The sequence below is a fragment of the Lynx rufus genome, unplaced genomic scaffold (assembly GCF_022079265.1).
Source record: "Lynx rufus isolate CCGP_SWC_20201006 ecotype Redwood Valley unplaced genomic scaffold, mLynRuf1.p SCAF_6, whole genome shotgun sequence".
Classification (NCBI taxonomy): Eukaryota; Metazoa; Chordata; class Mammalia; order Carnivora; family Felidae; genus Lynx; species Lynx rufus.
Genome location: NW_025814878.1, coordinates 78,352,078 through 78,367,562, shown reverse-complemented (window position 1 = coordinate 78,367,562; position 15,485 = coordinate 78,352,078). Strand labels below are relative to the sequence as shown.

Below are 15,485 nucleotides of genomic sequence, written 5' to 3'. Positions count from 1 at the left end.
CTCTTTCACCAATCTTTCTTCCTGCGGAAAACAAAGAAAATGGCTGGAGCTTCAGGAGTCACCTTACAAGAAAGAAAACCACACACTGAGGAGAGCTGAATGACAGCTACACTTAGGATGTGGGTGAAATTGTGAGCCTGCCCTACCAGCCCTGACCAGCTCATAGACCCTGCTTTGTGTCAAGTTGATATGGATATGAGATGAAAAGATACATTTCCTTTTCTCAGAGAGCCAACAAGAGAAGCAGCTAACATTGCACACTTGGTATGTACCAGAAACCATTCTTTGTGCTTTACATGCATTAGAATAACCATGTGCATTAAGTATTTATACAGATGAGGATACACATCTAGCAAGGTTAGCTATTCATGGTAATCCAAGACTTGAAGCTGGATCTTCTATCATGTGTGTGATTAACTACAATGCTCTACTGGTTTCCAGTCTTATCATTTATAATTCAAATTTGAACTCAAATTCAAAGGGATAAAAGTCTTGATAAAGAGGAGTACAGGGAACGTAGGGGACAGAGGGGAGAATGTCAAAGTTTCCAGCAGAATCTTGGGCACTTAACAGGGTGTCAAAAATGAGTATGCATGGGGCACCTGGGTGGCTTAGCTGGTTGTGTCCAACTTGGGCTCAGGTCATGATCTCACGGTTTGTGATTTGCAGCCCCACATTGCCTTCTCTGCTGTTGGCACGGAGCTCATTTTGGATCCTTTGTCCCCTCTCTCTCAAAAATAGTTTTTAAAAGTGAGTATGCATTCACCAAGAAGCAGAGCAATATGAGATGTGATGAGAGTGCTTAGTTTGGATCTCAAATATGAAGACAGATGTTAAATAGGTAGATTTTCAATTATAGCAATCAATGTGAAACGGACAACGGACTTAGAGGCTGTACTGATCGCTCTTCCAAGAAACTTGACTGTACAGGTGAAATGGAAATAGGGTATTCATATTTGTAAAGTATTCATATATACACTGCTATTAACAGTGTATTGAAGCTATCCCAGTTAACATTTAATCAAATACGGAAGATAAAGTATACTGGAAAGACCATGAACTTTAAGAATCAGGTAAAACTGGATTTGAAACCTTGTGCTGTCATTTATTTGTAGCTTTGTGTAAATTGCATGCCTTCTGTGAGCTTGTTTCATCTGTAAATAATTCAACTTCATATAGAACAGCTATAGACTACAAATGTGATTTTGAGCATTAATATGAATTATAACAAAATTTCACTTAAATATATCTCAAATGGTCTTTATTAATGGAATAACATCACGGAATTTCTATTTAGTAACAGATACTAATCTCAAAGAGATACTGTATGGTAACGATTAAAAAGGAGATTGGGATGAAGGTTGTTTTGTTTCCTGATGGCCACATTTCAACACTTCTAATGGACTGTTCCATGGGACTTTTGGATAGGTCTTGCAATCTATCAGTAACTGTTAACAGCTCTCTCACTAAATTCTTAAGTATAGCAGACATTTTCACTAAATTCTGTCCAGCAACCTCTATTCTGGGATCTTGCCCCTCGACCCCTCCCCATCTCCACTGCTAGTTACAATGCAGATTTTTAAAGTGAAGGGCAAATATTTAAACTTAGCATCAATTTAAAGAATTTTTCAAGTATCTTAAGCATTCAACCTTTTACTTTATCCCATCTTGCCATGGTAACATAGCCCAAACATAACATTTTCACATGGAAACTGTTTTATAAATTGTGTTATGTCAGAAATAGTAAAGCACCTCTCAATATTGAGATGAAGGCTATCAGAGGATATCAGGCTGTTTTTCTTTTTACTACCAAACAGTATCTTTCATATCATGTCATAAAAGCATTTCAAATCACTTTATGAAATTTGTAATGAAAGTTAAATTCTCCTCTGTAAAATGCTGACAGATATAGCTTGTTTCAAAATATCAGTGATTGCTTTTTAGCTCCAAATCACCAAATTGGACCAAACTCCAGCCCAACTTAACTTTCTCAACATTTAGAAATGTCTGATATTTATTCCACTCCCTTCCAAAGCAGTATTCTCTGCTGTTATTAGTAATAAGATGCTGTCAGAAGTTGGGAAGATCCCTGTATTTAGTGGCAGGTTAGATGTGGCTACCAAGATCCTTTCAAACCTTCATGATTCAAGGCTGAGACATCTTTTATTAGGTACCTTTTGAGATAGATTTATACTTTAAGCCTCAATGTTTCCACATGAAGACTTCGATTGGCTATTTCAGATTTGACTCATTTTTTCTACATATACTTTTCTCAATTTTATGTAAAAATTGAAGTTTATAAAACCATTACTCATGGATTTCCCCTAGATTGAATTGCACCTAGACTAGTGTTACAAATGTACACCTAGTAGAGGTAACAAAGTATGACTCCTTAAGTTCCCCTAGAAGATAGCTTTTAGAAATGAATTAAGTGTTTTAAGGGAAGTTACACTTTATGTTATGGATTATAGTAACATAATAGAAGCCCATTGTTAGTGTAAAAGAACAAGTCGTAAATTATTTTATAGTTTCTCTACTGAAGCCTAACTCTAAGCTGTGGAATAAATCTGATATTTGGACATATGCTAACATAGCTGAGAGAAAAAAAGAAACTCAAACCCCAGGAACCAAAAAATGACCTGTGTCCACTAACACCAGGTTCTAGCATATCCTAAGATACAGTACAGCAGGGAGGGGAGGGATTCGAAGGAATATGCTTTCAAGTGTTACATTTGTTCACAGCTGAAAACCATCCACGGTGTAATTCTGAGCTGTTCTATTACATAATTTATTTATAAAAATAAAATTTCACCAGTATCACAATGGTATTTTATACAACCCTAGTGACTAAAGAACCATTTTTTTGCTCCCTACCTAAGAGTTACAAGGCTGATCAAAAACTGAAATTATTGGTATAATGTATCCTAAAGTGATAAAATAAGACAAAGCATGGTAAAGACTGCTTTATTGGTGGCAGTTAGTAGAAGTCAATAAATATTGTTCCCCAAAGAACTCAGTTATGTATCAATTATTGGTCCAGAGAGAGCTGAATGAAACTGAACCAACTGCCTGCTGAGATGATAAAATGAAGTCAGTCTTGCTTCTTGGGAAATGAAGCCATAGCTAGCTGATATATGGCATACGCTGTTCCTGAAAAAGAAACAAAAAAAGAACTTACAAGAAGTTCTGACATTTACATGTATAGACATAATATTCCAGCTAAAAGTTAACAGAAAGGGAAGTTTGGCATTAAGACTACTTTTATGGAAACACAGAAAAGTATTTTGATAGGTGCTGGTAAAATTTAAAATAACTTCAAAGGAAAGTATTAGATACAACACAATAATTTATTTGTCAAATTGACAACATGTAAAAAGTTTTTAAATAAGAGTAAGAACATATATAAAAGTTATTTCCATACTAAACTAAGATGGCCTGAAAAATGCTAAGAATGATTCAAAAACCAAAAAAAGAGGTCAAGATATACAAGCACTCCCTAAAGTATATTATTAGTATTAAACCAAGAAGAATGATACATCATTTTTAAATTATCAAATTTGATGTAAGAATAGCCAATAAGTGAATATTTTTAAAAACTAATTACCAGAATATCTAAGAAACAGTCACACTGACCAAAAGAATTTAGGACTCTAACGGTCACTATCTGATTGTTGTCTTCATCATAAATGCCTCTTCACTGTACTCAACCCAAGGCAAAGAAAGCACCTTGGTATCAGCCCGGGGACTTTGTAATTAGGGTTGAAATTCCAGCTTTTCCACACAGAGGCAATATTACCTTGGGTAATTAACATAATTTCTTCATCTTTAAAATGAGGACACATTACAGACTTAATAAAAAAGGTTACAGAAATCCATTTATGGGCACTTCTATCAATAAGATGAGCACACAGTAATCAAATAGTTCCCTTCCTTCCCCAGAGAGCAATCATTTAAAATCTTAACTCTGCTCCTAGCCTACCAATTTGTAATATTCCATTGCTAATATTGAACAATGGACCTGCCTAATCCACAGAAAAATCTATCAAAGCACTTTGTGTACAGTAATAGGTACTGTTCTTTCCATAGAGGTTTTGTTTCTGTCATAAACATGTATGTTCAGAGTTTAGATGTAAAGTGTGTTTTTATTATGTATCACAGTAAAAATGTTTTAAAAAGCCCCTGTTATAGATGGTGTAGAGAGATGTGTAAGGCCACCAGTAGCACACTCTGAAAGCCACCTCTATCATAAATACTCCTATCAAACTTTATTGGTTTAATTTTTTAAGACATTAAAATGCTCTTCTACAATATGTATCGATCATCCTCTTGAGTCCTTATATGTAAAGCAGTAAGATCTCAGATGCTGGGGACAGTCTTTCTAGTTAAAATACTGACATAGTAAAAGGAATGAAGTTGTTAGTAATCCTTATTGTTACCTATCTGTAAGTCAAGCATTCCAAATATCTTACCACCAACTGTAAGCATCATAGTGGCTCTATACAGGAGGGCATCAGCTATTCCACCCTTTAGATGCACTGGAATTCCATTATCCTCCTAGATTAAAAAAATAGTAATAATTACTATATGCATCATTTGTTTTCAACTAAGTTCAAAAGACTAATCCATTTATATAAAATTAAGCACCTCCTCAAACCCCTGGAATTAAAATATTGTCAATATCAAAATTAAAAGACTACAATTTTCCTGACTCTGTACCTACCACCACTAAAGTATTAAAATAAGAACTCCTAAAAATCAGCATTCTTTCTCTCACATTTAATGAGATCCAGTAAAGATTTGCCTTCCAAGGAATATATAAATGTTAAAGCTGTGAAAATATACTGATTGAGTCCATCAGCTGAATTATTAAAAAGATCAGGAATCCTCACACTTTTTTATTTCTTTATTTTGAGAGAAATAGAGAGCAAGCAGGGGAGGAGCAGAGACAGGGAGAGATAGAATCCCACGTAGGCTCTGCGCTATCAGGGCAGAGGTGGAGCTCGAACTCACAAATTTTAAGATCATGACCTGAGCCCAAGATCAAGAGTAGGACCCTTAACCAACTGAGCCACCCCCGCATTCCTCTCCTCACACTTTAATCATAAGGTAGATTTGGTTCAACTTACGATTTCTCAACTTCACAAGTATGTGAAAGCAATACACGTTCAGGAGAAACTGTACTTTACATTCTGAATTTTCATCTTTTGCCAGGCTAGCGACATGCGGTACGATCCTCTCATGATGCTGGGCAGTGGCAGCCAGCCACAACTCCCAGTCAGCCACACGATCACCAAATTTAACAACCAATGTACTTATCACCATTCTGTACCCATAAAACCATTCACTTCACTTTCAGTGCAGTATTCAAGAAATTATGGGGCGCCTGGGTGGCGCAGTCGGTTAAGCGTCCGACTTCAGCCAGGTCACGATCTCGCGGTCAGTGAGTTCGAGCCCCGCGTCGGGCTCTGGGCTGATGGCTCGGAGCCTGGAGCCTGTTTCCAATTCTGTGTCTCCCTCTCTCTCTGCCCCTCGCCCGTTCATGCTCTGTCTCTCTCTGTCCCAAAAATAAATAAACGTTGAAAAAAAAAAAAAAATTTTAAAAAAAAAGAAATTACATGAGATATTCAACACTTTTATTATAAAATAGGCTTTGTGTTAGATGATTTTGCCCAGTCATGTATGTGTTCTAAGCATGTTTAAGGTAGGCTAGGCTAAGCTATATTTGGTAGGTTAAGTATATGAAATGGATTTTCAATTGAACATATTTTCAACTTACGATGGGTTACTATTTGATGACCTAACTCCATCATAAGTCAAGGAAGATCTGTATAGGATACAAAATTTTATTTGGGAAAAACCAGGTATTACCACAGTAAAACAAAAAAAGCACTAATAATGTAACTACTTATAAAGGTAAACAACTCTGTCCCACCATCTTTCCTCATGAGAAAACCATTATTAACAGCATAGTTCATATTCTTAAATATTTTTTAATGCTTACGTTGTCTTACCTTCTAATTTACACACACACTTGTTTAATATACCAAATGAGATTACGCTATATAAGGGTATGCTATATTCTATTTTTCACTTAATGCTGTCTTAAAAACTTTTGTTACTCCCTTTAAAACTACCTTATCCCTTTTAATGGCTACATAGAATGCCACTCTGCAAAAATATCAGAACTGAATAAGCCAGTCCTCTATTAATGGGTATTTAGGTTGTTGGGAGTTTTAGTGCTATTAAAATCCTATGACAAATAACCTCTATCCTTTTCTTTATATATTTAAGCTACTGTGTCTGCAGAAAAGATTTTTACAAGTGGTAGTCCCCAGGGGCACCTGGCTGACTCAGTCAGTGAAGTATGCGACTCAATCTCAGGGTTGTGACTTCAAACCCCACGTTGGGCATGGAGCCTACCTTTAAAAAAAAAAAAAAAAAGTGGAAGTCCCTGATAACAGGGTATCTGGTTTATTTTTAATAATACTCTCAAACACTCTTTATAACTTTTATACCAATTATACTACTAACTATTATGTATGAAAGTACTGTGTACGAATATAACTATCTCCCATACGTGGCTTACATAGCCTATTTTAAATCCTTCTATAATTCTAACAATCAAGTAGGGGGAAAAAAGTTGTAATTTGTCATTTTAATTTGCATTTCTTATTGATCTGTAGGACCTTTTTTTTTTAAATTTATTTTTAACGTTTATTTATTTTTTGAGAGAAACCGAGCATGAGTGGAGGAGGGGCAGAGAGAGAGTCACAAAATCTGAAGCAGGATCCAGGCTCTGAGCTGTCAGCACAGAGCCCGACATGGCCCTCGAACCCACAAACCGCGAGATCATGACCTGAGCCGAAGTCAGACCCTTAATGGACTGAGCCACCCAAGACGCCCCTGTAGGACCGCTTTTTATACGGGGGATGTTAATCTTTTGTTATATTTTAAAATTTGCTCTCAATTTGTCACTTGAACTCATAAATGCAATTTTTGTCCTTTACAGCTTCTAGGCTTTGTGAAGACTTCCTTAGGAAGACTTCCCCACCCCTAAGATATAAAAAATACTCTCCTATGGTGACTATAACTAATAGTACTGTATTGTACACTTGAAATTTGCTAAGAAAATAGATCTTAAGTACTCTCACCAAACACACAAAAAGATCAAGTAAGTATTTGAGGTAATGGATGTGTTAATTAACTTAATTACAGTAATTATTCATAGACACATTGAACATCACACTGTATGCACCTTTTTAAAAATAAAACCCATCAGGTACAACCTAAATATATACAATTTTTATTTGTCAATTGTACCTCACTAAAACTGGAAAAATATATTTCATTTTAATATTTTTTGGAAGAAGCATTTATATCTGCAATTTACCTTTTAATACACAATATAGAGGGACAGAACTTTACTTTCTTTAAAATAGACAATTTTTCTAACGCCAATTTATCGTATCCTTTCCACACTAATATGAAATAGCACCTTTAACGTATATTAAATTTCTACATACATATTTGTTCTGTTTCTGGGCCCTTTCTATGGTCTATTTGTCTATTCTTATGAACCTACCCATAGAGTGCCAACCCAATGTAACTTCTCCAAACAAAGTGTCTTTGACCTACACCTTTTCCCTCTCATTTCTTCTACTTCCCCAAAGTCCTCCTGGATATAGGCCCAACTAACTATCAATAGGCGGTTTATTATTTTGCTAATACAACAAGATGAGTAACAACCAAGCATCTCCAGATTTACTTCCTATCTCCAACTTTTGGTAAATATTATTACAAGTAACAACCTCCTATAAAATATTTCAGTACCTGAAATAGCTTTTGCTTCTCTGGAACCTTATTTTCAATCTGCCTGCGTGAAGCAGTACTTATGGTCCTCTGGGCAATCTGACGAAGAGCCTGAAATAAAAAAATCCATATATACTGAGCTGATTTAGGTCTTAGAGAAACTTTCAAAACCAACTATTTTCAACTTCTATTATTACAGAAGAGGGAAACTGACAGTTAAAAACATACCCGATTTGTCAGTAACAGAGTCCTAACTAAACCAACAGCCAAGTTTTCCAACTTGTTGTCCATCCACTACTCTTTTTTTTTTTTTTTTGAGTTTATTTGAGAGAGGCGGCGGGGGGGGGGAATATCCCAAGCAGGTTCCAAGCTGTCAGTGCAAAGCCTGATGCAGGGCTCAATCTCATAATCTCATGAACTGTGAGATCATGACCTGAGCAGAAATCAAGAGTTGGACGCTTAACCTAAGTGACTGAGCCACCCAGGCGAACCCATCTACTACTCTTTACATTAAAATTCTACAGTCTCCAAAGACCACATTCAAGTAGCAATTCATACAGATTCTGAGAAAAAAACAAAACAAAACATCTTTACCTGAATTGAACTAGTAGTATCACATAATCCTCGAGTAAAACATACTGACATACAGATATTATGAGAATAAAGAATGGTTACAAAATACACTAAAAGTTCCAATGTTTTCATTTATAACTTTACCATATTATTAAAAGATCTATTCGACACTAAAATAAACTGACATGATTCCTACTTAATCAAAATGCTTTCCCCATTGCATTTTTCCTATAAAGTAGGGAATAATTAATGGGGTACAATTCTTTTTAAAAAGTGAGTTGCATTATATATCCAGTTGAATTAAATAACGAAACAAATATGCACTCCACATTCCAAAACAAATCATATGTTGACAGCTAAGTAAAACCTTATTGAATAATTACAAAAGAGAATGGTCACTGTTACATTTCCCTTCTCTTTTTCGAAATTTTGGGAAATTATTTCACATGCTCAAAGCCGATGGATGGGTGAAGGACACTGCAGGACCGCCTGATTGAAGCAACACTACACTTTCAACCATGACGGCTCCTGAAGTCCCAACAGAAACCGAATGACTTGCTTTTTAAACCGCATCCTGATGCTCACAAAGCTCAGAAACGTTGAAACTTTAGGCCTTTCAACGTACCAGTGAACATACTTCTATCTGAAGCTTCCGGGTATCAGAAACGTCCCACTTAGATCTTGAGTTTACTCATATCAAAATTAGCGACTTCATCAATAACCCATAGGGTTAGAGGTGACCATTAAGAAACCAAGGCTGTCTAACCCACCATCCTCTGGTCATTTCCCCAGCCTCTTCATTCCCTATATCTACTCAGCACAGCCGGGAGCAAGAGGAATAGTTAGAAGGGAAAGTAACGTCAGGCGAAAAGGACACGGACCAAGGTGACCTCAGAAGCCGCCTTCGCCCACCCTCCTTCCCTCTCAGGAGAGGCTTTTCAGTCATCCCTTAGCCTCCGCTCCCAACCTTCCCGCCCCACATCAAGAATGCAAGCCGAGAAGCTCCTTACCAGCAGATTCCGCAGCATCTTGGCTCGGTTACTATCCACCAACCGCAACAACCGAACACCAGGAACGAGAACGGCAACACCGGAACCGGAACTGCCTTCTGGCCTTGCGCAAGCGTCAGGGAACTTAATACTTCGGGCGGAGGTGGGGCTTGAGCCTCTAACCATAGAGAGCGAAAGACAAGCGAGAGCGGCCGTACGGCTGTGGCCGCTCTAGCCGACCGGCCGTTTCCGTTCCTTGCTCTCGTTCCTAAGCTGGCGGATGCTATTCAGGGGGCTGGCTCCTGGAGCTAAGGCTTGGAGAAGTAAACAACTTTTGAGACCGGAGAGGCAAGGAGTGACGTGTTATGTACTTTGTAACTAGCTTAGATGAAATTAATGTGAGACCAGGCTATCATAGAAAATTAGTATATTTTGAACGAGAAGGTATTTTAAAAACTTCTGAGCAAACTTTGAACCATTGTTTAGATGCTGAAAGAACACTGGGTTGGTCTAACTGTAAGCTATGAAGCTGGATACAATACAAAACAAAAAGGTTAGCTCCTCTTACACGGATACAATCAGTTTTTTTCCGTAGAAGAAACTTTGTGAGGGCGTTATTGTTCCTTGTGCTGAGAATATGCTGTAAAGAGCTGCGTCGGGGTATCGTCTTGTACCTTTGGATGCTGCACAACTCCCCATGCAAGAAACGCTACCAGCGTCCTGAAATTGTGAAAGCTGTTCGCTCGTTTCTCCGTGTCTGGGGAAAATGCTGAAAAGAGGGGAAAATTTTTAATTGTGGGACAAGAAATGGGATGGCACATCGGTATTCTTTAAGTCTTGCTGTCCCAGGGCACTTTCCATGATTGGAGTCGCTAGGCAGAGCAAATATTGGATAGGCTGCCAGTGTACCTTGCTTCTAGCAGTCTTGCCTAAGTAATGCCACTTACAGAGATCTTTAGTCTTTGTGCCCACCGAGTGTGTATAAATGTAAACATAAAAATACTTATTCTATACTAAAATAAATCTTTCCACCTTTTTTAAACAAATTTTTATAATTATTCCATTGTCATTTCAAATAGAAAGTGGATAATGTATGGGTTCAGCATAGGTGAAATGTGTAGATAAAAATTAGTAACATCAAAATCACTATTCCTTCTAATCTTTTGGGTTAGATCCACCAAGTTATCTGTGCTCAGTCTTCCTCACCAAGGTTTGTAAATACCCAATTCATCTCTTCTCTAGATAGGGACCGAAAGTTTCTGGCTTATTCTCCCTTCTGCATTATGCACTGTGATGGAATCCTTGAGGACAATTACCAGGCACCAATAGCTGGAACATACAAATTTTTAAAAAGTGTATTCTGAACTTGTTAAAGCTGTATGTGCTCTCTTACATTTTCTCCATCTAGACAACTAGATTGTAAACCTCTCAAGAACAGAGATTATTGTAATTTTTTACCAATCCCCTAGTACTGCTTAAAGGGTTATAGGTTAACCAGCAGATGAATTAATGACACATATTGGGTGATTGATAGATCTATATATTGGATAAAGGACATTTATGGCTCTGTCCAAAAAGAACCAAAGATTCACATAAAATAGATTCTGAAATAGATGCAGATCCTTATTTGTATGTTACCTAGTACAATTTTTCTTCCCTCTTTCCTAGATCATTCCATCAGCATATAAGCATATTCCCATATTAAACAAACAAGCCTTTGATTTCAGTTAACATACTATTTCTCTTCAAAAGAAAACAGATTTCTTGCAGCGCCTGGGTGGCGCAGTTGGTTAAGTATCTGACTCTTGATTTTGGCTCAGTTCATGATCTCACGGTCTTGAGATCAAATCCCCCATCAGCACAGAGCCTACTTGGGATTCTCTTTCCACCTCTCTCTGCCCTGCCCTCTCAAATAAACAAACAAACATTTAAAAAATAAAAATAAAACAGATTTCTTTATATTTGTCTTCTTCTCTTCCTCTCCTAATTTTTTTTTTAAATTTTTTTTTTCAACGTTTATTTATTTTTGGGACAGAGAGAGACAGAGCATGAATGGGGGAGGCGCAGAGAGAGAGGGAGACACAGAATCGGAAGCAGGCTCCAGGCTCTGAGCCATCAGCCCAGAGCCCGATGCGGGGCTCGAACTCACAGACCGCGAGATCGTGACCTGGCTGAAGTCGGAGGCTTAACCGACTGCGCCACCCAGGCGCCCCTCTCCTAATTTTTTAAATTCCATTTTGGGCAGGCTTTTATGGCTTTTCCTAGGATCCCCAATAGCTTCTACACTATTGAATAAACTGTCAACCTCAATTTTCATTTTTTCCATCTATCAGCAACTAAATTTAACATAATTGATCATTCCTTCACAATATGCTTTGTTTTTAATTTGGAAATAAGCCACAAATGCCATACAGTATAACATACAACATGTATGTACAGTTTCATACATGGTCCTCCATCCACTACTCTTTTGATGGTTTTCCATTTCAGTAGTGTTTTTAGTCTCCTGAAACCTCAAACTCTCAATCTCTAAATTTCGGAGTACCACCTTTACATTCATCCCGTCTGTGATTTCATCTACTGCCATGAAATACCATTTGTGTGCTGGCAAATTCTCTAGCCTGACCTTTCCCTTTGACTCCAGACATCTCCACTTACATGTCTAATGAGCATCACAAACTTATGACCAAAACTGAATTCTACTTTCCAGTCCTTTATTTTCAAGGCTTCTCCTCTGCAGTTTTCTTCATTTCAAGCCCCAAACTTTGACTGTTTTCTATCATGCCCTATAAACTAATCCATTAGAAAATTCTGTTGAATACATACACCTTCAAAATATAATCTGAATCTGACTGCTTTTCATTTATCTCCACTGCTACCACAACTCCAGGCCAAGCCATCATCATCTCCTGTTTACATTACTGCAAAAGCCTTTTCAATTAGTTTTCCTACTTGTACTTTTACACTCAGTCGATTTTCCATACAGCAATGATCCTTTTAATGATATGTTAGATAATGACTGTTTATAACTGTTTTCTTCATTGCTGTACTTGCAGCATCTAGAATAGTAACTGGCAGATAGAAAATATTCAGTAATTATTGGTTAAAGGAACAGTATGCTGCATAAAGAATGAACTTATTGGGAATAAAAATTCAAAATATCTTTGATACTCATTGTGCTACTTTCAAACAGCTTTTAGTCCCAGGATTCCTCACTCATTGTCTCCTTGCTCCTGTTCTATAAATTGTGATTATCCTGACAGAAAAATATACCTGAAATTTGCCTGGATGCCTATCAAACTTTATTGGATCATCTCAAGCACACTTGAAATTTGTTACTAGATTTGTAAACTCATGCTCTGCAGCAGAGCAGAAGAGTTCTTTCCTTTTTTTTTTTTTTAATTTTGAGAAAGAGAGGGAAAGAGAGCGCATAAGCACAATCGGGGTAGAGGCAGAGAGAAAGTGAAAGAGAGAAACTTAAGCAGGTCCCATGCCCAGGGCAGAGCCTGATGCCAAGCTTGATCTCAAGACTGGGATCATGACCTGAACCAAAATCAAGAGTCAGATGCTTAATCAACTGAGCCACCCAGATGCCCCAGAGGGTTATTTTCTAAAGTTTCCTTTCCAAAACATCAGTTTGAGTTTCTTTGTAATATTAGAAAATTATTAGATTATTGGAAATGATTAGGAAGTATTTCCTTCAGGTTTTTGAACACTGTTAACAGAACTGGCAGTACTCTATTTAGATATATAGATGGATAATCTGAGGTAAGTAATGGTTAACTAAAGCCTGAGATAAGTTTGTGTGAAAATAATTCACAATTACTGATGTAAAGTTGCCAAATGACATAGTTACTCCATCTTCCTTTTCCTTTAGAAAACAAACAAGATTACAACCCTTACTTTGATCCTGCCTATGGCATCTATAAATTTAAAAAGGAAAGCCAGAATAGTGTTTTGTGTAATTGGGATGTGTGTTTTAATTCTGCAAGCATGCTTAATCCATTTCCAGTTTTACAAAAGCAAATATAGAACAGTTTTGTGTGAGGTTTAACGTACAAAAATTACTAGTCAGATAAAAGCTAGCACATCACTATAATTCCATGTTCTCTGATTACAGCTAGGAATCATGAAACACTTGGCTATCACTTAATTGCTGTATTTATTATTAAATAATTTATGTAATTGCAAGCCTCGTCTTTTCATCATTAAAGTTAAGGGGTGGCTTTGGACTAATAATCATCTCTGGCTCTAAAATCCTTTTGTATGAAAAAATAATATATACAATATATGAATGAGTCCACTCCTTGTTTAACAATAATTTATTGACCATTTAATATGAATCTAACACTTTGTAAGATGCTCTGGGGAAAACTTTTTAAATCCCTGACCTTCTGGAGCATAAAATCTAATTAGGAAGGTAATAATAAACACATAATAATAAATCATGATGTGGACATGAATGCGAGGTTTCTGATTTAACTTTTAAGATGGTTGACCATACCATTCACTATGTCAAAAAATGTAAGAGAAAGCTAGCTAGAATGGCTTGGTTTCTGTTTGGGCCTTACTAAGCTTGAGAAATCCAAGGACAATCCAAGAGATCCATACTGAACAATCTAGAACTCAGAAGAGATGTCAAGGCACAAGAAAAGATAAAGAAACTAGTGCAAAGATGGTAGTAGAAGTGATTAGGAACTTATGATTGCTCAGGGAGTATAATCTCAAAGAATTCCCACCATTTTATATGGTGAGCATAACCAAAGGATGTATAAAGGAGACTAAAGACAGGTAAGTATGAAGAAAATCAGGAGTTATCCACAAAGCCACATGCTAAGAATGAAGAGGGAAGGATGGTGCCAAATTATCAACTGGAGCAAAAAGTTCAAGGGTGAGTTTACTTCCTGTGACAAAAAAAGGGGGGTGAGAATTGTTCATTGTCATTTTTCTATACTTTCTGTTAAATATTTGTCATCTATCACTTCCCTTATTCCTCAAAACAAAAATCTGCCAAGAGGGTATTAAAACTCCCATTTTACTGACAGGAAATGGTAAATGACTTAGGAGATAAAATAATCTGAAGGTACAGTTTACAGACATAAGAGCCAAGTCAGCCTCCTTCTAAAACCCATACTCTTTCTACTGTATCTTTCAGACAGAGATGATAGTAAACAGAATACAGTGTGACTGTGAAATAAATCCTTAGCTAAAACTGAAGATGACAAAAAATATAAATTACTCTTTTACAAGCTTTGTTGTGAAAAGGAAAGACAATACACCCCAGGGATTACTTCAGACCATTAATTCAACTGCAATTAACATGTATTTTTAAAGCCATTTTTTTCTGTATTTCTGTTCCTTAAAATAATGTGACACACAAATCTTGATAGTGAAAGTAATATGCAATGAGTTCAATCTTCTTCATTACCCTGGACGAAAAAGCTTGTCACACATCAACAGACAAGCTCCCATTAATATCACTTACAGTAAATAACAAGTTTATCTTTTAATATTTTTAAAAATGCTACAAAAGCACCAAAAGGTACTTCAAGGTGTTTTCTGGTTTTAAAAAAGTGGATGGCCCCGAGTTTATCCCTTCTCCCTTTCACTCCAGTAACATGAAAGGGAATTGAAAAAGCAGGAGGTATTGATAGGCATCATTACCTTAGATGAATCTCAAAGGCATGCTAAATGAAAGAAGCCAGATTCAAAAGATTAAATATGGTATAATTCCATTTATGACATTGTAGAAGAAAAACTATGGGGAAGGAAAAGACATCAGTGGTTGCCAGAGAAATAATGAGTATAAAGGAGTAGTGTAAGGGAGTTTTGGGGGGTAGGGGTGATGGTATTGCTCTGTATCCAATGGTGGTTACACAAATCTATGCAGAAGTTAAAATGCACAGAACTACACACACACACACACACACACACAGTAAAGTTTACTTTATGATAATGTTTCTACCTAATTTTTTTTCAATGTTTATTTATTTTGGAGAGAGAGAGAGTGCCACCTGGGGAGGAGCAGAGAGTGAGAGAGGCAGAGAATCTGAAGCAGGCTCCACGCTGTCAACACAGAGCCCAATGTGGGACTTGAATTCAGGTGAGATCATG

The 15,485-nt window shown here is 36.9% G+C and overlaps 1 protein-coding gene across 1 annotated transcript; it reads right to left on the bottom strand.

Annotated features, from left to right (window-relative positions):
• Window positions 1-2,948: 2,948 nt before the first annotated feature.
• Window positions 2,949-9,498, bottom strand: LOC124528785 (cytochrome c oxidase subunit 7A2, mitochondrial). Its single transcript, XM_047102597.1, has 4 exons — window positions 9,393-9,498; window positions 7,831-7,920; window positions 4,470-4,554; window positions 2,949-3,150 (listed from the first exon to the last, which is right to left on the bottom strand). The coding sequence occupies exons 1-4, from the start codon at window positions 9,408-9,410 to the stop codon at window positions 3,092-3,094; spliced, it is 252 nt and encodes an 83-aa protein (XP_046958553.1). The 5' UTR covers window positions 9,411-9,498; the 3' UTR covers window positions 2,949-3,091.
• Window positions 9,499-15,485: the final 5,987 nt, after the last annotated feature.